A 20,096-nucleotide genomic window follows, 5' to 3' on the forward strand; every position below is an offset into this window, starting at 1 on the left:
ACCAGTAGGATATGAATATCCCAATTTTCTCCAGCCTCATCTTTTTGACTGTCAATTGGTTTTATTATAGCCATGCTAGTAGGATGAAGTGGCACCTCACTGTAATTTTAATTTGTACTTTCCTAGTGACCAGTGATACTGAACATCTTTTCATATCTTTACTGCCATTTGTGTATTGTCTTTGTAGAAATGGCTGTTCAAATCTTTTGCCCATTTTTTGTCATCATTTTACAGATGAGTTACAAGTTAGAGAACTCTTATGTAAGATTCTAGACCCTTATCAGATATACAGTTTTCCCTATTATGTAGGTTGTCTTTTTTCAGTAGTGTCCTTTGATGCACAAAAGTTTTAAATTTTGATGAAGTCAATTTATCTTTTTTCTTTTTGTCAGCTGTACTGTAGGTATCATAAAAAAACACTGTCCAATTCAAGGTCACAAAGATTTACACCTATGTTTTCATATGACTCATAGTTTTAACTTTTATATTTAGGTCTTTGATCTATTATGAGTTAATTCTCATAGATGGTAAGAGGTAGGGGTACAAATTCATCATTTGTATGTAGATATCCAGTTGTTCCAGCACCATTTGTTGAAAAGACTATCCTTTCCTTATTGAGTTATCTTTACTAAAATCTTTTCAAGAAAAATTCCCAAAGTTGCTCAATAACTGACTACACTCAGGCACACAATATGGAACTCAATGTGATTAAGACATATGCAAAAAGTCCCAACTGTCATCTGCAGTCACTTTCACTTTATACACTAAAATTACTCTGGCTATCACATTGGATATTCACTATCTTAATTGTGGTGATGGTTTCATGGGTGTGTACATATGTCAAACTTATAAAATTGTATACTTTAAATATATGCAGTTTATTGTATGTCAATCATGCCTTAAGAAAGCTGTTTCTTAATGACAAGTGTGTAAATGAAATAATTTTCTTTTCCTAATTATTTTTCAGGATCAGCCTCTCTGGTTGGACCTAGGGGTACACTATCAACTAGGCACTCACAAAAACTTTTTATTTCTACATTTCTCTTAACTGAGTATTGTTTCAGAACACAATCAAACATTTAAATTTCAGATCTGTAAGGTGGGGACCATCATTACTACGAGATAAGTATTAATGAGAGCTGGAAATGTGTTTGACCTTTAAGGAAAAGTATTTTGAAGTCTCTTTCCAATGAGAACTGAGTGACTCAGTTTTCCTTTTCTGCGTAAAATTTAAGCCCCACCTCCACCCCAACAGCACAAAGTTCCATTTCAGCAGAGACTTCATCTGTCTGTTCCCTTCCTATGCCTAGAACACTGTCCAACATACAACAGGCACTCAGTAAATATCTGTCAAAGAATGAATAAAATCCCATTTAAACTGTTACCACCTTTTCCTGGGGCCATTTTGGACTGAGGGAGATGGCAGCTCTATTCCTCCCTCTAACATGACAAGTCCATCTCCAGAGGCACATACTGTCTTCCTCAAATTTTATTATTCACCTTCCTATATTTAGAAAAACAAGGCGATGTGGCTTAGGAATCTCACTTCCAGGAAAAGAACTAAAATGGTGTGTCAAAGATTATGCACAGGATCCACAAACTAGAAGCAATCAAATGAAAGCAGTTAGAGAAATTATCCCTAACTGAGGAAACAATCCATAGATTTATAATGACAAGTCTGCGGTAACATGGAAAATGAAGTGTGAATCAGGAACTGGGAATCACTATTAATGACTATGCTTACAAACTATATACAACTATATACAACTGCTGGAATATATACTCCATAAGGGTAGGATGTTTGGGTTTGTTCTGTTCACTAGACAGTGCCTGGTATATGGAAGGTGTCTATTAACACTTGTTGAACGAATCAATGAAACTAAATATAAAACATACTTATGAAAACATACCTGAAGGGAATGAACACACGTGGAAAATTATGTTCAAGTCGTGCAACTGTGGGTGTTCCCTCCACTTTCCCTCTATTTTCCAGTTCTCCCTAAAGTTGTGATAAAACTTTCTCAGTTCAAAGGATGGTCACAGAAACCCCTCACCAGGCTCAGGCTGCTTCCTCCTCTGTCCTGCAACTAAGGAAGCATCCGGATTGGAGTAGGGATGTGCCTGCCTTCAGTTTGGGGACGGGTATTTTACAGCGTTTGTGGCTCCAGCCAACAGCTACTGCTGCTGCTGCTAAGTCGCTTCAGTCGTGTCCGACTCTGCGACCCCATAGACGGCAGCTCACCAGGCTCCTCCTTCCCTGGGATTCTCCAGGCAAGAATACTGGAGTGGGTTGCCATTTCCTTCTCCAACAGCCAAGAGCTCCTGGGGTACCAATAGGCTTTTCCCCCTGGTGGCTCAGATGGTAAAGAGTCCGCCTGCAATGCAGAAGACTGGGGTTCGATCTCTGGGTCCCTGGGTGGGGAAGATAGAGAAAGGAATGACTACCCACTCCAGAGTTGCATAAACAGAGAAGCCTGGCGGGCTACCGTCCATGGGGTCGCATAGAGTCCTACAGGACTGAGCAACTAACTTTCCCCCTCCCCCTACCCTCCCGCAATAGGCGGCCGCTGCCCCCTCTTGCAGCCTGCATGAGTTTGGACTTCCAGTCGGACTACTCTTTCTCCTAAGCTGCCCCCATCCTTAGCCTCCCTCCCCTCCGCCTGCAGTCACTTCTAGACATCCCACGGGGGTCGCGCATTGCCCGTCTAAGGTGGGAGGGGTGAGGCGGGCAGGGTACCTTGTTCCCAAGGGGGAGGTCACTCTCTCTTTGAGGGCTCTATCTCCCCTGAGCTTCACTGGTCCTCCCTGGACCTCCTCTTTGGGTCATTCGTCCCCGTAGAGTTCATCCCCCTTGAAGGATGTCGCTCGCTCCATTATTCCCTCGCCCCTCTCCTCAGGGATCATTCATTCCCAAAGAGGAGGTCACCTCAGCCCCCGGGCTCATTCCCCCTGAGAAGGTCGCTCGTCCTCCGGCCCCCCTGAGGCGGCAGGGCACTCGTACCCGAGGGGGAGGTCACGCCTTCCGCCCGGCCCCGTCCCCCCAGGGCCAGCGCCGCCTTCTTCCGGGCCCTGCGCTCCGCGAACGGCGGTTCCGGGCGGGGCTCCCGGGCAGGGACGCGGCGGCGGGGCCGGCCACCGGGCCTGGCGAGCAGAGCCGGGAGGCGCGGCGGCGGCGCCATGGCGGGCTGCTGCGCGGTGCTGGGGGCCTTCCTGTTCGAGTACGACACGCCGCGCATCGTGCTCATCCGCAGCCGTAAAGTGGGGCTCATGAACCGCACGGTGCAGCTGCTCATCCTGGCCTACGTCATCGGGTGAGCGCGGCCGCGGGCCTCCACCCCGCGGGGGTCCTGGGGTCAGGGCGTGGCCCGAAGGCCCGCACGGCGCACCTGCTCATCCTGGCCTAGGTCCTCGGCTGAGCACCGCGAGCGCCCTCCAGGTGGGGTCCTGGGGACAGCGACCCGAAGCCTGTGACATACCCCACTCCCCGAATCCTCCATCTACTCCACTCCACCCCCAGCCTCGAGGGGGACCGGCTCTGTCCCGGGTCTGGGTCCGGAGGTGCTTTGATGTTGTGTCTTGAAGGCAAAGCCTAGCTAGACCTTCATCCTCGCCATTCCTGCGTCTTGCCCTTCTGACTTGCTCCCTGATGGCCTTTGACTGGGGCTGCGAGGGCTTCTCCCTAAACTTCTCACTCTTTGCTCTTCACTTCCCATTTCTGATGGTCTGCTGACAGAAACCAAGTTTTGGGATTTTCACATGGTTCCTTTGGGGTCTGTGGCTTCCTGTCCTTTCCTTTGAGCATCATGTGGTAACCCAAGATAACAGGTCACACTTTGAAAAATCACTTAAAGTTCAGTTCCTTCGTTTTGTGGGGTTGTTGGAGTCTTTGATATAGGCACCAGCCCTAACCTCATCATTCGCCATGCTGCCCTCCTTGCTTACCTGTTCTGCCACCATAAATCCTTACTGAGTGCTTAACTTTAACTGATGTACCCATTACACTACAATAAAACTAGCCAGGAGGTAGAAATTAATTTACCAACTGGGCCTGTTTTCATGGTCCACCTGGAGTGTCTACAGGTGCTGAGCTGACAGATGTTATCTGCTGCTTCATCTTTTGTTTGTTTTGTTTTGTTAAAAGGCCTAATACAGTGTTCCCCAAACTGCACATAGAGCCATTTGGGGATCTTTAAAATATACTGATTGCTGGCTCTCAGACCCAGACCTTCAGATTGAAGTGCTGTAGAGTATGACCGCCTCCCCAGGTGATTCTGATGTGCAGCCAAGTTTAGGAACCAGTATCTTGCTGCTGTTGCTGCTAAGTCGCTTCAGTCGTGTCCAACTCTGTGCAGCCCCATAGATGGCAGCCCACCAGGCTCTGCCGTCCCTGGGATTCTCCAGGCAAGAACACTGGAGTGGGTTGCCATCTCCTTCTCCAATGCATGAAAGTGAAAAGTGAGAGTGAAGTTGCTCAGTTGTGTCCGACTCTTAGCGACCCCATGGACTGCAGCCTACCAGGCTCCTCCGTCCATGGGATTTTCCAGGCAAGAGTACTGGAGTGGGGTGCCATTGCCTTCTCCGAACCAGTGTTTTAGTGTTTCCCAAACCTATCTGATCACGAGAGACTCCTCTGAGGAATTGTTTAAAGGTAACAGGAACCTGCTCCTCTCCACTGGGTTGGGGCTTGGAATCTGTTAACACTGCCCGAAAGAATCCACATGATCTGGCAGGTTTGGCCTCTACCATCCATCGGCACAGCAGCAGTAGGTACTGACAGTGTTCAGTAAAATGACTTTCCAGGTATGGAGTCTACATCACAACCACCTGGCCAACCCCCAGGTTTGGATTCATTAAGTCACATCAAGTATCATTAACAACCAACTCCTTGTCCCTCCAGTGATTGGGATGCACCCTTAAATTTTGAAACCCATTACTAATGAGTTGGGCTTCCCTCATAGCTCAATCGGTAAAGAATCTGCCTGCAATGCAGGAGATCTGGGTTCGATTCCTGGGTCGGGAAGATCCCCTGGAGAAGGAAATGGCGATCCACTTCAGTATTCTTGCCTGGAAAATCCCATGGACAGAGGAGCATGGCAGGCTACAGTCCATAGGGTTGCGAGAGTCGGACACAACTTAGTGACTAAACCACCACCACTAATGGGTTAACTAAACTCAGTACTAGGTTGGACCTTTGAAATCAGGAATTGTCATGCAGCTTTTTCCTTTTGGCTTTTGCTGCTCGTAGGAGGATCAGTTCACACCTACTTTGGGGTATCTGAAAGTTCTAGACTACATCAGCACTTGTACTGTATGGTAGCCAGAAGTCCCATGAGGCTGCTGAACATTTGAAGTATTCCTGCTCCAAATCGAAATGTGCTGTCACTGTAAAATGCACACCAGATTTCAAGGACATGGTATGAAAAAAAAAGTTAAATATCATATTAACAGATCTTATATTGATAACGTTAAGATATATTGAACATATTGAGTTACATAAAATATATCATTAAAATTAATTTTACCTGTTTCTTTTTAACATCGCTACTAGAAAAGTTTAAATTACATATATGACTTGTGTTGTATTTCTGTTGGGCAATGCAGCTTTTTTTTAAAAATCAATTTATTTTGGGCTGCACAGGGTCTTCACTGCTGCACACGGGCTTTGTCTAGTTGCAGCAAGTAGGGGCTGCTCTGCGCTGCCGAGCCCAGGCTTCTCATTGTGATGGCTTCTTTTGTTGCAGAGCTTGGGCCCTAGAGCACTGGCTCAGTAGTTGTGTTGCACAGGCTTAGTTGCCCCGAGGCATGTGGAATCTACCCTGACCAGGGATTGAACCCATGTCCCTTGTGTTAACAGGTGGATTCTTAACCACTGGGCCACCAAGGAAGTTCCTGGGCAATGTAGCTTTATAGGGTTCCTGTGGAGGGTCGTCTGCCTCCGTTATGAGGATTTTTTTAAGCAGAAAATGCTTTGCTTTTATACGTCTTGCTGTGATCAAATCTGACTCAGGATCTGAATTTAGGGGATTTGGGAAAAAAAGAAAAAGAAAAACACCATCTCTTAACTTCCTGATTCAGTTCCTTTTGGTGAAATTGTGCTCTCTTTTCCAAATGTGATCAAAGGTAATCTTCCTTCAAAAAGAGACTGAACACTTCTCAGTTATCTAATTGTGTTATCAGTCACAGGATGAGGTAATATTTATTTACATAGTGACTGCTGTGAAGCCATCTGTTTCTGACTTAACAACTCACTGTCCAGTAGACTCTCCATATTTGCAATTTAAGAGACCTGTTTTATTTTATAGGTGGGTGTTTGTGTGGGAAAAGGGTTACCAGGAAACAGACTCTGTGGTCAGCTCAGTTACTGCGAAAGCCAAGGGCGTCACCATGACCAACACCTCTAAACTTGGACTCCGGATCTGGGATGTAGCTGATTACGTGATTCCAGCTCAGGTAAGCCTTCCACTGTGACTCTGTCTTTTAAAGCTCAGGCCTCTAGTTTACTGCTTTCCCTTCGACTTTGCCCACCTGACTGGTGATTGGCATGCCCAGAGTGCTAACATCACCAGTGCCCATACTGATTGTTCTAGTCCAAGAAAGCAGTGTAGACAGGCCTCTTTTTGGCTTAGGGTCTAATAGGCAATATTCAGTCAGCTGCGTTTTTTCAGCCCTAAAACATGGCTGGGTTAAACAGAGGAAGCTTTCATATGGACATCTCGGTCTGTCTCAGGCCCTGAAAAGTGAAGAGCATATGTTTTAAATCCTGGGAAAAGTGCAGGTGAAACTTTCACCTTTCCACATTTTATGATTTAACTTGATTGTTGTAAACCTGCAAGGTAAATCTTTTCAGTTATTAGAGTTATTGTTGTTGAGTCGCAGAGTCGTGTCTAACTCTTTTGTGACCCTATGGACTGTAGCCCACCAGGCTCCTCTGTCCATGTGATTTCCCAGGTAAGAATTCTAGAGTGTGTTGCCATTTCCTTTTCCAAGGGATCTTCCCTACCCAGGGATCGAACCCACATCTCTTGCATTGCAGGCAGATTCTTTACCACTGAGTCACCTGGGAAGCCCCAGCCATTAGAGACCCAAAGCCAAATAAGAAGGAAACAGACCTACCCACTTGGGATTCCATCAGGAACAAAGGGAAGGGAAGAAGCTGACACAGCATCGTAGTCTTCCGTCTGTTAAGTCTGTTAATCCACAAGCTCCAAGTTAAATATTGACTCTCTTTAACCATGATATGACTGTGATCCATAGCCAGTCCCCACATATCTTTTCAGATGGCCCCATGCTCAGGTGACTGGGCTGGCCAGGTGCAGATAAGCTGCTAACTCTTGGCTCCGAGCAAGGACTTTAGAAACTCTTTCTTTCTTCAAGTGTGTTCATTTTCCTTCTGCCTTCTCAAGGAAAGGGTCTAGCGGGATGCCCAGAGAGAAGTCAGAGCTAATGGAGCCATTAAGGTCAAATGGAACAGAGGATTTATAGTTTACTGGAGGAAGCTGGTCCTGTAGGCATGCACCTGTCCCAACAGAGAGACCTCTGTTTCCTGCAAAGCCACAGCCTCATCGTGGCAGGTTCTAAGAATATCACGCTCAGCCTGTTTACTGGACTCGCAGAAGGGTACAGCACCCTGCTTGTGACCCTCAGTGGAAGGGAACACACAGCAACTTATCCTTCCATCTTGGATCAGGGCTGGGGGCCACATGAGTTCTGCAGTGCTCTCCTCATGAGCTCTCACGATACCCTTCTGCTTCTCCAAAGAGGGAACACAAATATCTGTTTGCACCACATCTACTCAGCTCACCTCCAGACTGAAATTTCTCTAAACTTAAAAGAGATAAGAAATAGGAAACAAAACGTAAATCTCACTGACTTGTTCAGGTCTAACTCAGGAGCGATGTGGGAGCAGCCTTCTGTAAACACCGAGCGAGCAGTGTGTCTATGTATGGAACACGGGAGCCTGACAGGGCACCTGACCTGGCCTCCTGCCCCATCATCATGCCTCCCCCTCTGGCCATTTCCTCTGCTCCTAACATGCTTTGCTCCAGGCCTGTCCTTGAAAGATGCCAACTGTTCGCTGAGCTTCCGTCACCTTGTCAGACCTGGGGGTGGAGTCATCTGGAAACTCTTTGGTCGCTGAGTTTCCCTGTTGGCTCCCTGCGCTGACTGTTCTTCCTGAAAGTGTGACCTGCTCAGCGCATTTTAGAGTACCAGTGGCCGTTGTGGAAGGTCCAACTAGAATTTGCAGGACCTTTGTCTTTTATTCCATATAGTAGGAGGTCACTGTTAGCAGTTCTCCAATCTCATCCCCAAGCAAACTGTTGGCCAGAAACTTCAGATCAACCATTGGGCACTTTCATATTTGGGAGGAGAAAACAGAACCTTCTCTAAGGGAGAAGTGTCAGTGGCTAAGCCTGATTGGGTCTTCTGTATAGTATGTTTGATGTATTTACTTTAGTTCCTGTTAGGAAAGAGAACCAGCCAAACTTGAGACCTTTGAGCTCTCGTGTTTCTGGGCCTCTGAGGTAGTCCAGTTGGCAGAGGATATTCCGGGTACTTCTTGGCTCTTTCCCCTCAACAAGTCAAGCTTTATTAAAGAGCCATTTCAGGGTGTAGACATGTTTTTTTTTTTTTTAATGGAGGTGAAATTCATGTATCACATTATTAACCAGTTCAGAATGACAAATTCAGTGGCACTTAGCACATTCACAGGGATGTGCAACATCACCTCAATCTAGCTCCAGAACATTTTTATTAGTCTGAAAGAAAACCCCACACTCATTTAGCTATCACCTCCTCGTCCATCTTCCCCCGCTTCAGCCCCTCACAACCACCAATCTACTTGCTCTCTCTGAATTTGCCTCTTCTGTACATTTCATATCGATGGGCTCACACACTCCGTGGCCTTTTGTATCTGACTTCTTGGACTCAGCGTCATGTTTTGAAGTTCATCCACCTTGTAGCCATGTCAGTGCGTTGCTCCTTTGTATGGCTGAGCCATATTCCGTTACAGGTGTGGACTGCAGTTTGTTTATCCATTCACCCATTAGACAATTTAATTATCCATTCACCCCTTGATAGATGCAGAGTTATTTCCACCTTTGGCCTATTGTAAATGCTGCTGCTGTGAACACACATGCAGGTGTTTGAGTCCCTGTTTCCAGTCGGTTATAAACTTTCATCGGTGAGAATGGGAGACCCTAAGATCAGTGTTTAACTATTTCTGGTGTGGCATGTGGGAGAAGTGAAAGGTACTGTCGTAATAAAGGGATGTCCGACCCTCCTTGTGGCTCTGCCTGGCTCCCTGGAAGGTCACACGCAGCGCTGTCTCCCTCTACCCGCTCTACAGGAGGAAAACTCTGTCTTCATCATGACCAATATGATCATCACCATGAACCAGACGCAAGGCCTCTGTCCTGAGGTAGGGGGCTTCTTGGAGAAGAGCCTTGGGCCTCATACCCTGCTCTCTATGCCTGTCCCACAGTATGTGGGGCCAGGCTGTGTGAAACCTGTTTTCACTGGTTTTTCCTCCTCCAGATCCCGGATAAGACCACTGTGTGTGAAACTGATGCCAACTGCACTGCCGGCTCTGCAGGCACTCACAGCAGCGGTATGAATCTGTGACCGTGACCCCACAGGAGACGCTTCGGCTGGGGAGGGCAGCCCCCAACCAGACTGCCTCCCCGGGGTGGGGGAGGGGCCCTCTCAGAGGGAGATCTCCGCGATGGAGGAATCCCCTGCACCCCCCCCCCCAGTGCCTTCACATGACCCAGATGGGGGTCCCAGGACCCTCTCGAAATTCATCTCTGTCCTTTGCACCCCAGAAACCATTCCAGATCTTGCCCTGTCCTGTGGCTCGGCATCACCCTGTGATCGGCAAAGCAGAGATGTGGCTAGGTCTCAGGCAGATCTTTTCCTCCAGTTTGAATCTCTGGACAGGGTAAATCCCAGGATCGGAATAGCTTGAGACTGACTACATAGGATGCATGGCAGAGCTTCCACTCTGACTCACAAAGTAGAAAGTAGAAGACCCCCACAGACCTGGGTGCCCCTCTCCCCTGTAGGAGTCGCAACAGGGAGGTGCGTGTCATTCAATGGGACCTTGAAGACATGCGAGGTGGCAGCCTGGTGCCCGGTGGAGAACGACACAGAATTGCCAAAGTGAGTCCTACTCAAGGAACGCAAGTGTCCTCAAGGCTGGGTCTCGGGCTTGAGGGAGGCAACTGGGAATTACGGTTTGTGCTCTCAGTGTCAGCCTGTGCTGGCAGGCTTCCCTGGGCTGACGGTTCTCAACCACCAGTGGTGGATGGACCACGGTGTTTATCACCCATGATAAGAGTGCAGATGACTTATTTCTACGTTAGAAATCTGTCAGTTGCAAGTAACTGACAGGATCAGTTCTCAGGGCCTTAAGCGGGTATGTGCACACACACACATACACACGTGCATGCTCACACACATGCATTCACAGTGGGGGCAGTCTATTGTTCAACTAACCACAGAGATCCCAGCATGGCTAGATCTGGGCCTCAGGGGACAGCATCCGAGTCTTCACCTCTTGGCTCTGTTTTCTTCCATGTTGGCTTCATTCCCAGGACCCATGACGTATCCCAGGTCTCCCTGCCCAGCTGTCCATAGAGATTCTGTGTGTGCTCAGTCATGTCTGACTCTTTGCAACCCTATGGACTGTAGCCCGCTAGATGACTCTGTCCATGAGGGTTCTCCAGGCAAGAATACTGGGGTGGGTTGCCATGCCTTCCTCCCAGGGATCTTCCCAACCCAAGGATCAAACCTGTGTCTCTTGAGTCTTCTGCATTGGCAGGCGGATTCTTTACCACTCTGCCACCTGGGAAACTCATAGAGAACCTAGACCTGTCCATCTTTACATCTTCAGCCACATCTGTCAACCCATCCAGCCCATTCCTGTGTTTGGGGGATGGATTTTGCTTATGACTTGGGCCTGGGTCACAGGCCTTCCTGGCTAGAGGTGAAGTCAGAGCCACCCAGATAACGCAGGCTGAGTGGATTCTGAAGGAAGCATGGAGTTCTGTTACCAAAAAAAAAGGGGAGCAGATGCTGGGCAGGAAGATTATTAATGTCCATGGATGTTTGTTTGATAAACTAGAGCAGGTTCAAGGTTGCCTCGAGTAACACTGAGTAATACAGCCTAACTGTGATCGTCTGTGCTGTGAGCAGGTAGAGTTAGAGGTAACACTCTTAGAATCTGGAATTGCTAGCAAGCTGGAGGCCTTCCTTACTCAGAATTCAGACTGAGGCCTAGATAAGCCCAGGGGAGCAGGTAACCAGGTGAACTTCATCCTGGGTGTGTCGCAACACAAGACAGTGTTGAGGTCTGCAGGTTGCTGAGGGCAGCAGCTCCGGCTAGGGAAGGGAATTCCACAAGACAAGAAATCCTAGCATTCTGGGGCTGGAAAGGACCTTATGGAGCTGATGGCCATGTGTGTCTACTGAGCACTTGAAATGCAGCCTGGGGGACTTACCTGGTGGGTCAGTGGTTAAGACTCCATGCTATCAATGCAGGGGGCATGGGTTCCATCCATGGCCAGGAAATTAACATGCTGCATGACTAGGAAAGAAAGAAAGGAAGGAAAAAATGCAGCTGAGTCCAAAATGAGCTCTCAGGGTAAAATATACTCCAGATTCTAAAGACTTAAATTATTTAAGAAAAGGATATGTAATATCTGATTAGGGCTTCCCTGATAGCTCAGCAATAAAGAATCCACCTGCAATGCAGGAAATGTTGGTTACATCCTTGAGTCAGGAAGATCCCCTAGAGAAGGAAATGGGAACCCATTCCAGTATTCATGCCTGGGAAATCCAGGGGACAGAGGAGCCTGGTGGGGTACAGTCCATGGGGGTCACAAGAGTCAGACACAACTTAACGACTAAATCACAGTATCTCATTAATAATATTCTTTGTTGTTTACATGTTGGAATATTATTTTAGACATACTGAGTTGTTATACCAAAGTTCATTTCACTTGTTACTTTTTAATGTGACTATCAGGAAACTTAAATTACAACACAGTTTGTGTCTTGATCCCTGGGTTGGGAAGATCCCCTAGAGAAGGGAATGGCACCCCACTCCAGTATTCTTGCCTGGAGGATTCCATGGACAGAGGAGCGTGGCACAGACTACAGTCCATGGGGTTGCAAAGAGTCAGAACTGAGCGACTAACACTGTGTGTCTCACAGTATATTTTCACTGCACAGTGCTGTTATAGATCACATCAGTGTAGGATGGTTTTTAAGGGTTTACTGATAACATGAAATAACACTGAGTCACACGAAGAGAAAGGGATTCCCATCTTCACTCTTAATCAGCCCTGAGCCGACGTCAAGGAGGAGGTGCTGGTTTGGAGTCTGTATCCCTCACCGATTTCCATTTCTCACCAAGAACAAGCCCCAGGCTCAGCACACGACAAAAATGGGAACCACAGTTTGTAATGACATTGTTCTGACTGAGTTATGTTTATTTGAACAATGACCTCTGACTTGTGGCAAATGATATTTTTTTATAGTCATGATGGAAAGTTTTACTTCGAAATGAATGTCAATAAAAAAAAAAAAAGTGAGTTGAGGGACTTCTCTGGTGGTCGGTCCAGTGTTTAAGACTCCGCACTTACGTTGCAGGGGGCATGGGTTCAATCCCTGGTCAGGGAACTAAGATCCTGCATGCCAGGTGGTGCAGCCAAAAAAAAAAAAAATTCGACCTGGGTTCGGGGGGCCTCCTCCACCAAGGGGTCAGTTCACAGTGCCACATCCCCCTGTAGAAATGCTCTAAGGCAGTGTACCTGCCCCCCACCCCGGGACAGATTCTGCTCCAACTGTCAGCAGGAGCGACGTGGCACTTCCGAGAAGAGGTGGAACAGCGCAGTCACGTGCCACATGCTGTCTCCAGCCTCTAGGTGAATTCACCTTTGCTTTCACTTGTTAAACCAGATCTGCTGCGAACACCTGAGGCAAGCCCTGAAACCCAGCACCTGCCAGAAGAGTGATTGCTAGGGAGGCCAGGAGACCCTGCCCCTCCCACCCGTGTCGTTAGCTATTCCTCAGGTTCTTAAATTCCCATGGCCTCAAGGAAAAGGCTCTGCCCTTCTGTGCTTGGAAGAAACCAGAAACCTTGGTTTACTGTTTCCCCTCTTGACCTAGTGTTTATGCAGAGGAGAGTAGCAAAAAAAAAAAACACCCATGAGAAACGTTTTACTTTTTTCTGGCAAAGTGATATTGTAAGACACACGTGTGTCTGCTGCTTAAAAATATTGCCTAGGTATATTAGGAGTGTACATATGTTTGTACTTTTATTAACAATATGTTATAATTTTTTTCAGGCCTGCTTTTTTAAAGGCTGCAGAAAACTTCACTCTTTTGATTAAGAACAACATCTGGTATCCCAAATTTAACTTCAGCAAGTAAGTGGCGACCAGCCGTGTGAGTTCACCAATGTCTTGGAGAAACTTCCAGCTCTTTGAGGTTTTCCTCGCTCCTATTTTCTGCTTCCTCCTAACTTTAGGAGGAATATCCTTCCCAACATCACCACTGCCTACCTCAAAACGTGCATTTATGATGCGAAAACAGATCCCTTCTGCCCCATATTCCGACTTGGCACAATCGTGGAGAGCGCAGGGCACAGCTTCCAGGACATGGCCATTGAGGTGGGTGCAGGTCTTGGCTTTTCTTTGAAAAAAAATTATGTATTTATTTATTTGGCTGTACCAGGTCTTAGTTGTGGCTTCCCTGGTGGCTCAGCTGGTAAAGAATGCACCTGCAATGTGGGAGACCCAGGTTTGATCCCTGAGTGGGGAAGATCCCCTGGAGGAGGGCATAGCAACCCACTCCCGTATTCTTGCCTGGAGAATCTCATGGACAGAGGAGCCTGGCGGGCTACAGTCCATGGGGTCGCAAAGAGTCGGACACAACTGAAGCGGCTTAGCATGCACACATGGTCTTAGTTGCAGTGCGTGGGATCTACACTGTGGCATGCGGGGTCCTTAGCTGCCTCATGCAGGGTGTTTAGTTGCAGTATGTGGGATCTAGTTCTCTGATCAGGGATTGAACCTAGGACCCCGGCTTTGGGAGTGCAGAGTCTTAGCCAGTGAACCACCAGGGAAGTCCTAGTCCAGGCTGTTCTAGCACAACCTTTGACACATCACCTTCTAGAACGGGCTCTGCTCACACCCCACAGGGAGGCATCATGGGCATCCAGATCAAGTGGGACTGCAACCTGGACAGGGCCGCCTCCCTCTGCCTGCCCAGGTATTCCTTCCGCCGCCTGGACACCCGGGACGTGGACCACAACGTATCCCCAGGCTACAACTTCAGGTGGGTGCGAGCTTGGGCCCCATGCCTCACGTGTTGGGGACGATGGCAACTGGATCACTCCCCAGTGGGGGCCTCCACGTCCACCCAAGACCAAGGGCAGGAGGGGAGGCATGCGCCAGGGAGGGTGGTCCAAGCAGGGCCTCGCGCCTGTGGCATTACAACCTGTGAGAGCCCCCCTGCCTTTTCTTGCCTCTAGGAGAGTCTGCCTGCTTTAGCTTTCCCAGACCAGCCTCCGCCAGGACTGTGCCACTAATTCTGAGGAGTGGCTGAGTCTGTGGTCCTCCAGTCCAAGGGCCTCTGGGGCCTGACTTGTGAATTGGTTTCTTAGGTGATCTGGCCCCTAGAATCTCCAACGAGCAGGGGATACAGGTTTTAGTCTCAGGAAAGGCCTTTGCTGGTACACCCGTGTGGGAAATGCTTTGCATTCCCACAGGACTGCCCTAACAAATGACCACAAACTGGGTGGCTCCAAATGGCGGGACTCTATCTTCTCACAGTTCTGGAGAACCGAAGCCCCAGATCAGTGTATCTGCAGGCCAGGCTCCTGTATATACAGGCCAGCATATCTCCTGGCCTCTTCCTGCTTCTGATGGCTCCTGACAACCCTTGGTGGTCCCTGGCTTCATGCATCGCTCCAGTCTCTGCCTCTGTCACCCCATGGCCACCTCCTTTCTGTGTCTGCGCCCTTGTGTGTCCTTCGTCCCTCTTTTATAAGGACACCAGTCGTATCAGATTTGGGGTCCACCCCAATCCAGTATGACCTCATCTTAACTGTGATTACATCTGCAAAGACCCTATTTCTCAGTAAGGTCCCACTCACAGGTTCTGGGTAGACATGAACTTGGTTGACAGTATTCAAACCAGTGCAGCTGGTAATCTGAGGAGAGGGCTGAGGGACCAGTCACTTTTTGGCTGACAGATGTCACTTCCTTGACCCAATGAAATCTGTACCACGTACATTTTCATGCAGTCTTTGTTGCGTTTTCCACACCAAAACCAAGCACCAGGAAGGACCACCTGAGCAGGCTGTGCTGTTGTGTGCTAAGTCGCTTTGGTCATGTCCGACTCTCTGTGAGCCCATGGACTGGATAGCCCACCGGGCTCCTCTGTCTGTGGAATTCTCCAAGCACGAGTGAAGAGTGGTGCTCTTGTGCTGCACTTATCGCCCTCTAGTGGTGATGAAGTGAAGTGACGTGAAAATCGCTCAGTCCTGTCCGACTCTTTGCAACCCATGGACTAGAAGTCCAGGGACTTCTCTAGGCCAGAACACTGGAGTGGGTAGCCTTTCCCTACTCCAGAGGATCTTCCCAATCCAGTGATAGAACCCAGGTCTCCTGATTGCGGGTAGATTCTTTACCAGCTGAGCCACAAGGGAAGCCCAAGAACACTGGAGTGGGTAGCCTATCCCTTCTCCAGCATATCTTCCCGACCCAGGAATCTAACTGGGGTCCCCTGCGTTGCAGGTGGATTCTTTACCAACTGAGCTATCAGAGAAGCCTAGTGGTGATGTGTGGAATCAAATGCACGCAGGATCTGCTGTCCTTTTGAACCATCTGGTTCACTGATTAGAAGGGAAGATACTTATATTTTTTCCTAGTAAGGGAGTCTGATTTGTACTGTTCTATCTCTGTGGTTACACAGTTCTTGTAGAAACCACTGTGGAAAAACCTCCAGCTTGGGCTGGAACCCCAGAACAGAAAGAAGTACTCACAAGGACACCCGTCAGCATTAGTCCCACCTGAGTTCCCCAGGGCTGGACCACGACATGGAAGTTGGGGGCCAGACAGATCTCAGGCCACAGCTTAGGCTCCTGGTGGATCCCCTGTGTAACATGGGCAGCAAATGGTAAAAGTCTCAGTGGTTCTCCCCACAACGTTCCCTCTCTTGTTCTTTTTAAATGGCTTTATTGAGATATAGTTCATATTCTACACAGTTCACCCATTTAAAGTAGAATTCAGATCGGTTTTTTAAGCATATTCATATTCAGAGTTGTGCAATGATTACTGCAATTTTAGTATATTTTCATCACCTCAGAAAGAAACCCCAGGCTCTTAAGCTTTCACCTCTTTATCCTTCCATCTACCTCAGCCCCTGGCAACCAGTAATCTACCTAATTTACTGATTCTTGAATTTCATTGGAATGGACTCATATAATAGGTGGCCTTCTGTGACTGGCTTCTTTCACTTAGCATCATTTTTTTCCAGGTTCATCCACGTTGTAGCATTTATCAGTACCTCTCTTTTTATGGCTAAATAATACTCCATTGTGTGGACATACCACATTTTGTTCATCTACTTTTCCTACTGATGGGTCAAAGGTTCTTTAATTTAAAAAAAAAAAAAAAAAAGGTCCAATGCCGATGCTCAGTCTCCCCCACCGACAAAGCAGTCTTCATGATTGCTGTTGCCTGGCCACCTTTTATTAGTGGCCAAGGTCTCCTTACTCAGAGAGGCAGGGGGCTCAGCAGTGTCAGGAAGGACTTTCAGAGGAGGAAGTTCTGGTTTTAAGTCATAGCAGGTGACAGTGATGACAGAGGGGGGATCTCTTTGTGTGCCCTTCTGCCTGCATTCCAGGCATTCTGCATTGTGGGCCCAGGCGCCCCCCTCCTCAACAGGCCAGCCCTTCTCCCACATGGCTCACATTAGCCAGGAAAGGCTTTGAGGAGCTAGAGTGTGGTCTATACAGCGGGCAGTCATGAGTGAATCCTTAGCCAGTGCCAGCTCCACCAGGGCCTCAGAAGTTCAGTCTGACATCCCTTGCCAGGATCCAGATGCTGTCTCAGGCCACCTGTACCTTGGCGCTGTAACCTGGCCTTCTCTCCGCAGGTTTGCCAAGTACTACAGCGACCCGAACGGTGCCGAGCGCCGCACGCTCATCAAAGCCTATGGCATCCGCTTTGACATCATCGTGTTTGGAAAGGTAGCCTGGCCACCGGTTCCGCTTGTTCAGAGCCCACTAGTCTTCTTCTGGGTTGGCCGGGGGGCAGAGGGCCCACTCTCTGCCCCCATCACAACTTTTTCTTTTTCTCCTGTCACTAACAGGCTGGGAAATTTGACATCATCCCCACCATGATCAACATTGGTTCTGGCTTGGCGCTCTTAGGGGTGGTGAGTGGTTCATTTAGACTTTCCAGTTACTCATCCCCACCCCACCCTGCCCCAGGGTCGCAGCCCTCCCAGCAGTGGCTAGCACCGCAAGTTGAGACCCTCCACTGCCACCCTGGTTCTTCCCCTCCACCCCAGACTTGTTTCTAGTCTCAGCCCTCCAGGCTTGTTTCCCTTTTCCCATCCTGCTGCCTCCACCTGCCATTCTCTAAGACTATGCCCCTTGGGGCCTAATCGTTTCCCCCAAGAGATGGGGGGAGCCTTTCCTTTCTTTGGAGGATCCCAGGCGTCATGGGAAGCAGAGACCACAGCAGCTTGGCTCATTCTTTCTCGCCCTGTGCTACATTCAGGCGACAGTGCTGTGTGACGTCATAGTCCTCTACTGCATGAAGAAGAGATATTACTACCGCGAGAAGAAATATAAATATGTGGAAGATTATGAGCAGGTAGGCCGCCTCCTGAACTCCCAGCAGGCAGGAAGGCCAAAGCGCCTGACCTCACCTGCCTCTTGTACCAGTGGTGAGAACCCAGTACATTTAGGTGTATTGTCCACCCAGGCAGTCACACACCACTCTCATCATCCACTCCATTTCTGGACCATCTGTACTAACATTTGCTTCGTACTTGTCTTCAGATGGACTCACCCTTTAAAATCTAGCCTCATTTTAAACAGTGACGTCTCAGGTTAGTTAGAGCTTGCCTGGTAGCTTAGCTGGTAAAGAATCCACCTGCAATGCAGGAGACCTGGGTTCGATCCCTGGGTTGGGAAGCTCCCCTGGAGTAGGGCATGGCAACCCACTCCAATATTCTTGCCTAGAGAATCCCCATGGACAGAGGAGCCTGGCGGGCTACAGTTCATGGGGTTGCAAAGAGTCGACTGAGTGACTAAGCACAGGTTAGTTATGAGAATGTAGCATGACGAAATCTGTGTCCACACTCTACTTAAATTTGACTTGTAGAGCAAGAAAGGTTGGGTACCTCTAGGATCTACCTGAGTACTTTCAGTTGTGAAGGGTCATCCAGATGTCCTCAAGGAAAGTGCCTGACCCTCCTTTGCCCCTGATGGTCCAGGCTTACCTGTAGGCAGCAACTGATGGGTGCACATGTATCCATAAGCGCATCAACTGATGACAGGCATGTTGTTCTTTGCAGGGTCTTGGCAATCAGATGGACCAGTGATGCCCACCCCTCACCTGGGCTCTCCACGGCCCTCATCAGAGCACAGCGAGGAAGGAGGAAAGGCTGCCATGTCACCCCAGAGAAAGTTCCAGATTCTGAGTCAAGTCTCCACAAGTACTGCAGGGTTGTCCAGATGCCCCCATGTTCTCTGTGTAGGGTTTGTGTAGTAAACCACTCTGCACAGTGGCAGCTGGGTCACCTCTGCTGCTTCTTCAATTTAGCATCACTGGGGTGAGCTCTGGCCCAAGGCCAGTGACGCGACTATGGCTGCAGGACTGGGGGCCGGCTTTCCTCAGAATCTTCCATCTCCAGCCCCCTGGGAGACCAGGCTGGTCCTCCAAGGCCCAGCAGCTCCATTCAAGCACTTTATGAGGAAGGCAGGACACCTGGGTATGGTCGTAGCTCTTTAACACTCTGGGCCGCTGTTCCTCTTCCCCCAACCGAGGCTTCAACCCCACACTTGTGAGGCTGAGCCCGTGTTTTTCCTTTGTGAAGAGCTACACTGAAATGACTGAGGACCAAACATTAAAACAAATGACTTTCTTAATCTCTGTGTGGTTTCACAGCATGGACTAGAACTTTCCTTCCTTCCCTTTTATTTCAGCCAGTAAATCCACCTGTTACCCCAGCTCACTGTGTTCAGAAATGTTCCTGAAACAAGTCTATTGCTGGAGCTTAGTTTTTTTTTTTCCCCCTACTTTAACCTTCTCTTAAAAGCCTAAGAAGTCTGGTTCTTCATTAACTTATGTTCCTATGGAGTTTACAAGATTTTTTTTCCTGTGGTCTCTTACCTATGCTTACATTTTACATAAAAGTGCGGGTGTATACTACAGGGAACACAGTTTTAGGGGACACGAAGTTGGCTTATCCTCCCTCCCCATTTGCCTTCCAGAAGCCTTGAACCAAAAGCAGCACCAGCTCCATCTACCTTGCCACCGGTTTGAAATGTTAATGAAGCTATTTCTGGCCTGGGCTTCGCACCGACTTCATTCTGCATCAGGTGTTCAGCGTCTCCCTAAAGGAAGCAGCCTGCCTCTCAGCCTTGTCAGAATTCATTTCCAACTGTTAAAGGGAACATTTATTTTAGAAGTGCTCTGCTTCTGTGGGGTAAATGACAACCTGGGCTTTTAATGCTTTGGGAGGGGGGAAAAAAGTTTACTGACCCCTTTGAAAAAGTTCTGGTTCAAGCTACCTTCTCCCCACAGCCATGGGACACAGTATGGATCTTAGTTGCCTGACCAGGAATCAAACCCATGCCCCCTGCATTGAAAAGCAGATTCTTTTTTTGTTTTGTTTTTTTTGTTTTTGTTTTTTTTGAAAAGCAGATTCTTAACCACTGGATCACCAGGGAAGTCCCTTGAGCTACCGTTTTGAAAAATGCCTGCTTGAACACACGGGTCCCATGGAGCTTGACTGTTTAGGAAAAGTTTATTGTCTTGCAGGCTAAGGAGTCAGGGTTGCTTCTTATGGCC

At 48.4% G+C, this 20,096-nt stretch overlaps 1 protein-coding gene across 3 annotated transcripts; it reads left to right on the forward strand.

Moving 5' to 3' along the window:
- The first annotated feature begins 3,116 nt into the window (after nt 1-3,116).
- Nucleotides 3,117-19,171, forward strand: P2RX4 (purinergic receptor P2X 4). 3 transcript variants are annotated; one of them, XM_061141953.1, is made up of 13 exons: nt 3,174-3,311; nt 5,246-5,414; nt 6,303-6,450; nt 9,347-9,418; nt 9,535-9,607; nt 10,062-10,158; nt 13,350-13,430; nt 13,532-13,673; nt 14,204-14,340; nt 17,167-17,260; nt 17,383-17,448; nt 17,796-17,891; nt 18,598-19,171. In XM_061141953.1, exons 3-13 carry the CDS (start codon nt 6,385-6,387, stop codon nt 18,622-18,624), a joined length of 951 nt encoding a protein of 316 aa, XP_060997936.1. In that variant the 5' UTR covers nt 3,174-3,311; nt 5,246-5,414; nt 6,303-6,384; the 3' UTR covers nt 18,625-19,171. The 3 variants fall into 3 exon arrangements, with proteins under 3 accessions (XP_060997935.1, XP_060997936.1, XP_060997937.1); XM_061141952.1 differs by lacking the exon at nt 5,246-5,414 and having other exon boundaries at nt 3,117-3,311; XM_061141954.1 differs by lacking the exon at nt 5,246-5,414 and having other exon boundaries at nt 3,311-3,436.
- Nucleotides 19,172-20,096: the final 925 nt, after the last annotated feature.

Source organism: Dama dama, chromosome 5 (genome assembly GCF_033118175.1).
Source record: "Dama dama isolate Ldn47 chromosome 5, ASM3311817v1, whole genome shotgun sequence".
Classification (NCBI taxonomy): domain Eukaryota; kingdom Metazoa; phylum Chordata; class Mammalia; order Artiodactyla; family Cervidae; genus Dama; species Dama dama.

Bases quoted from the DNA above. Each gene is read 5' to 3' on its own strand.
- P2RX4 (XM_061141952.1), top strand. From the start codon at position 3,178: ATGGCGGGCTGCTGCGCGGTGCTGGGGGCCTTCCTGTTCGAGTACGAC. The intron at 9,419-9,534 runs GTAGGGGGCTTC...TTCCTCCTCCAG, and splicing joins CGCAAGGCCTCTGTCCTGAG to ATCCCGGATAAGACCACTGT. The intron at 14,341-17,166 runs GTGGGTGCGAGC...TTCTCTCCGCAG, and splicing joins TCCCCAGGCTACAACTTCAG to GTTTGCCAAGTACTACAGCG.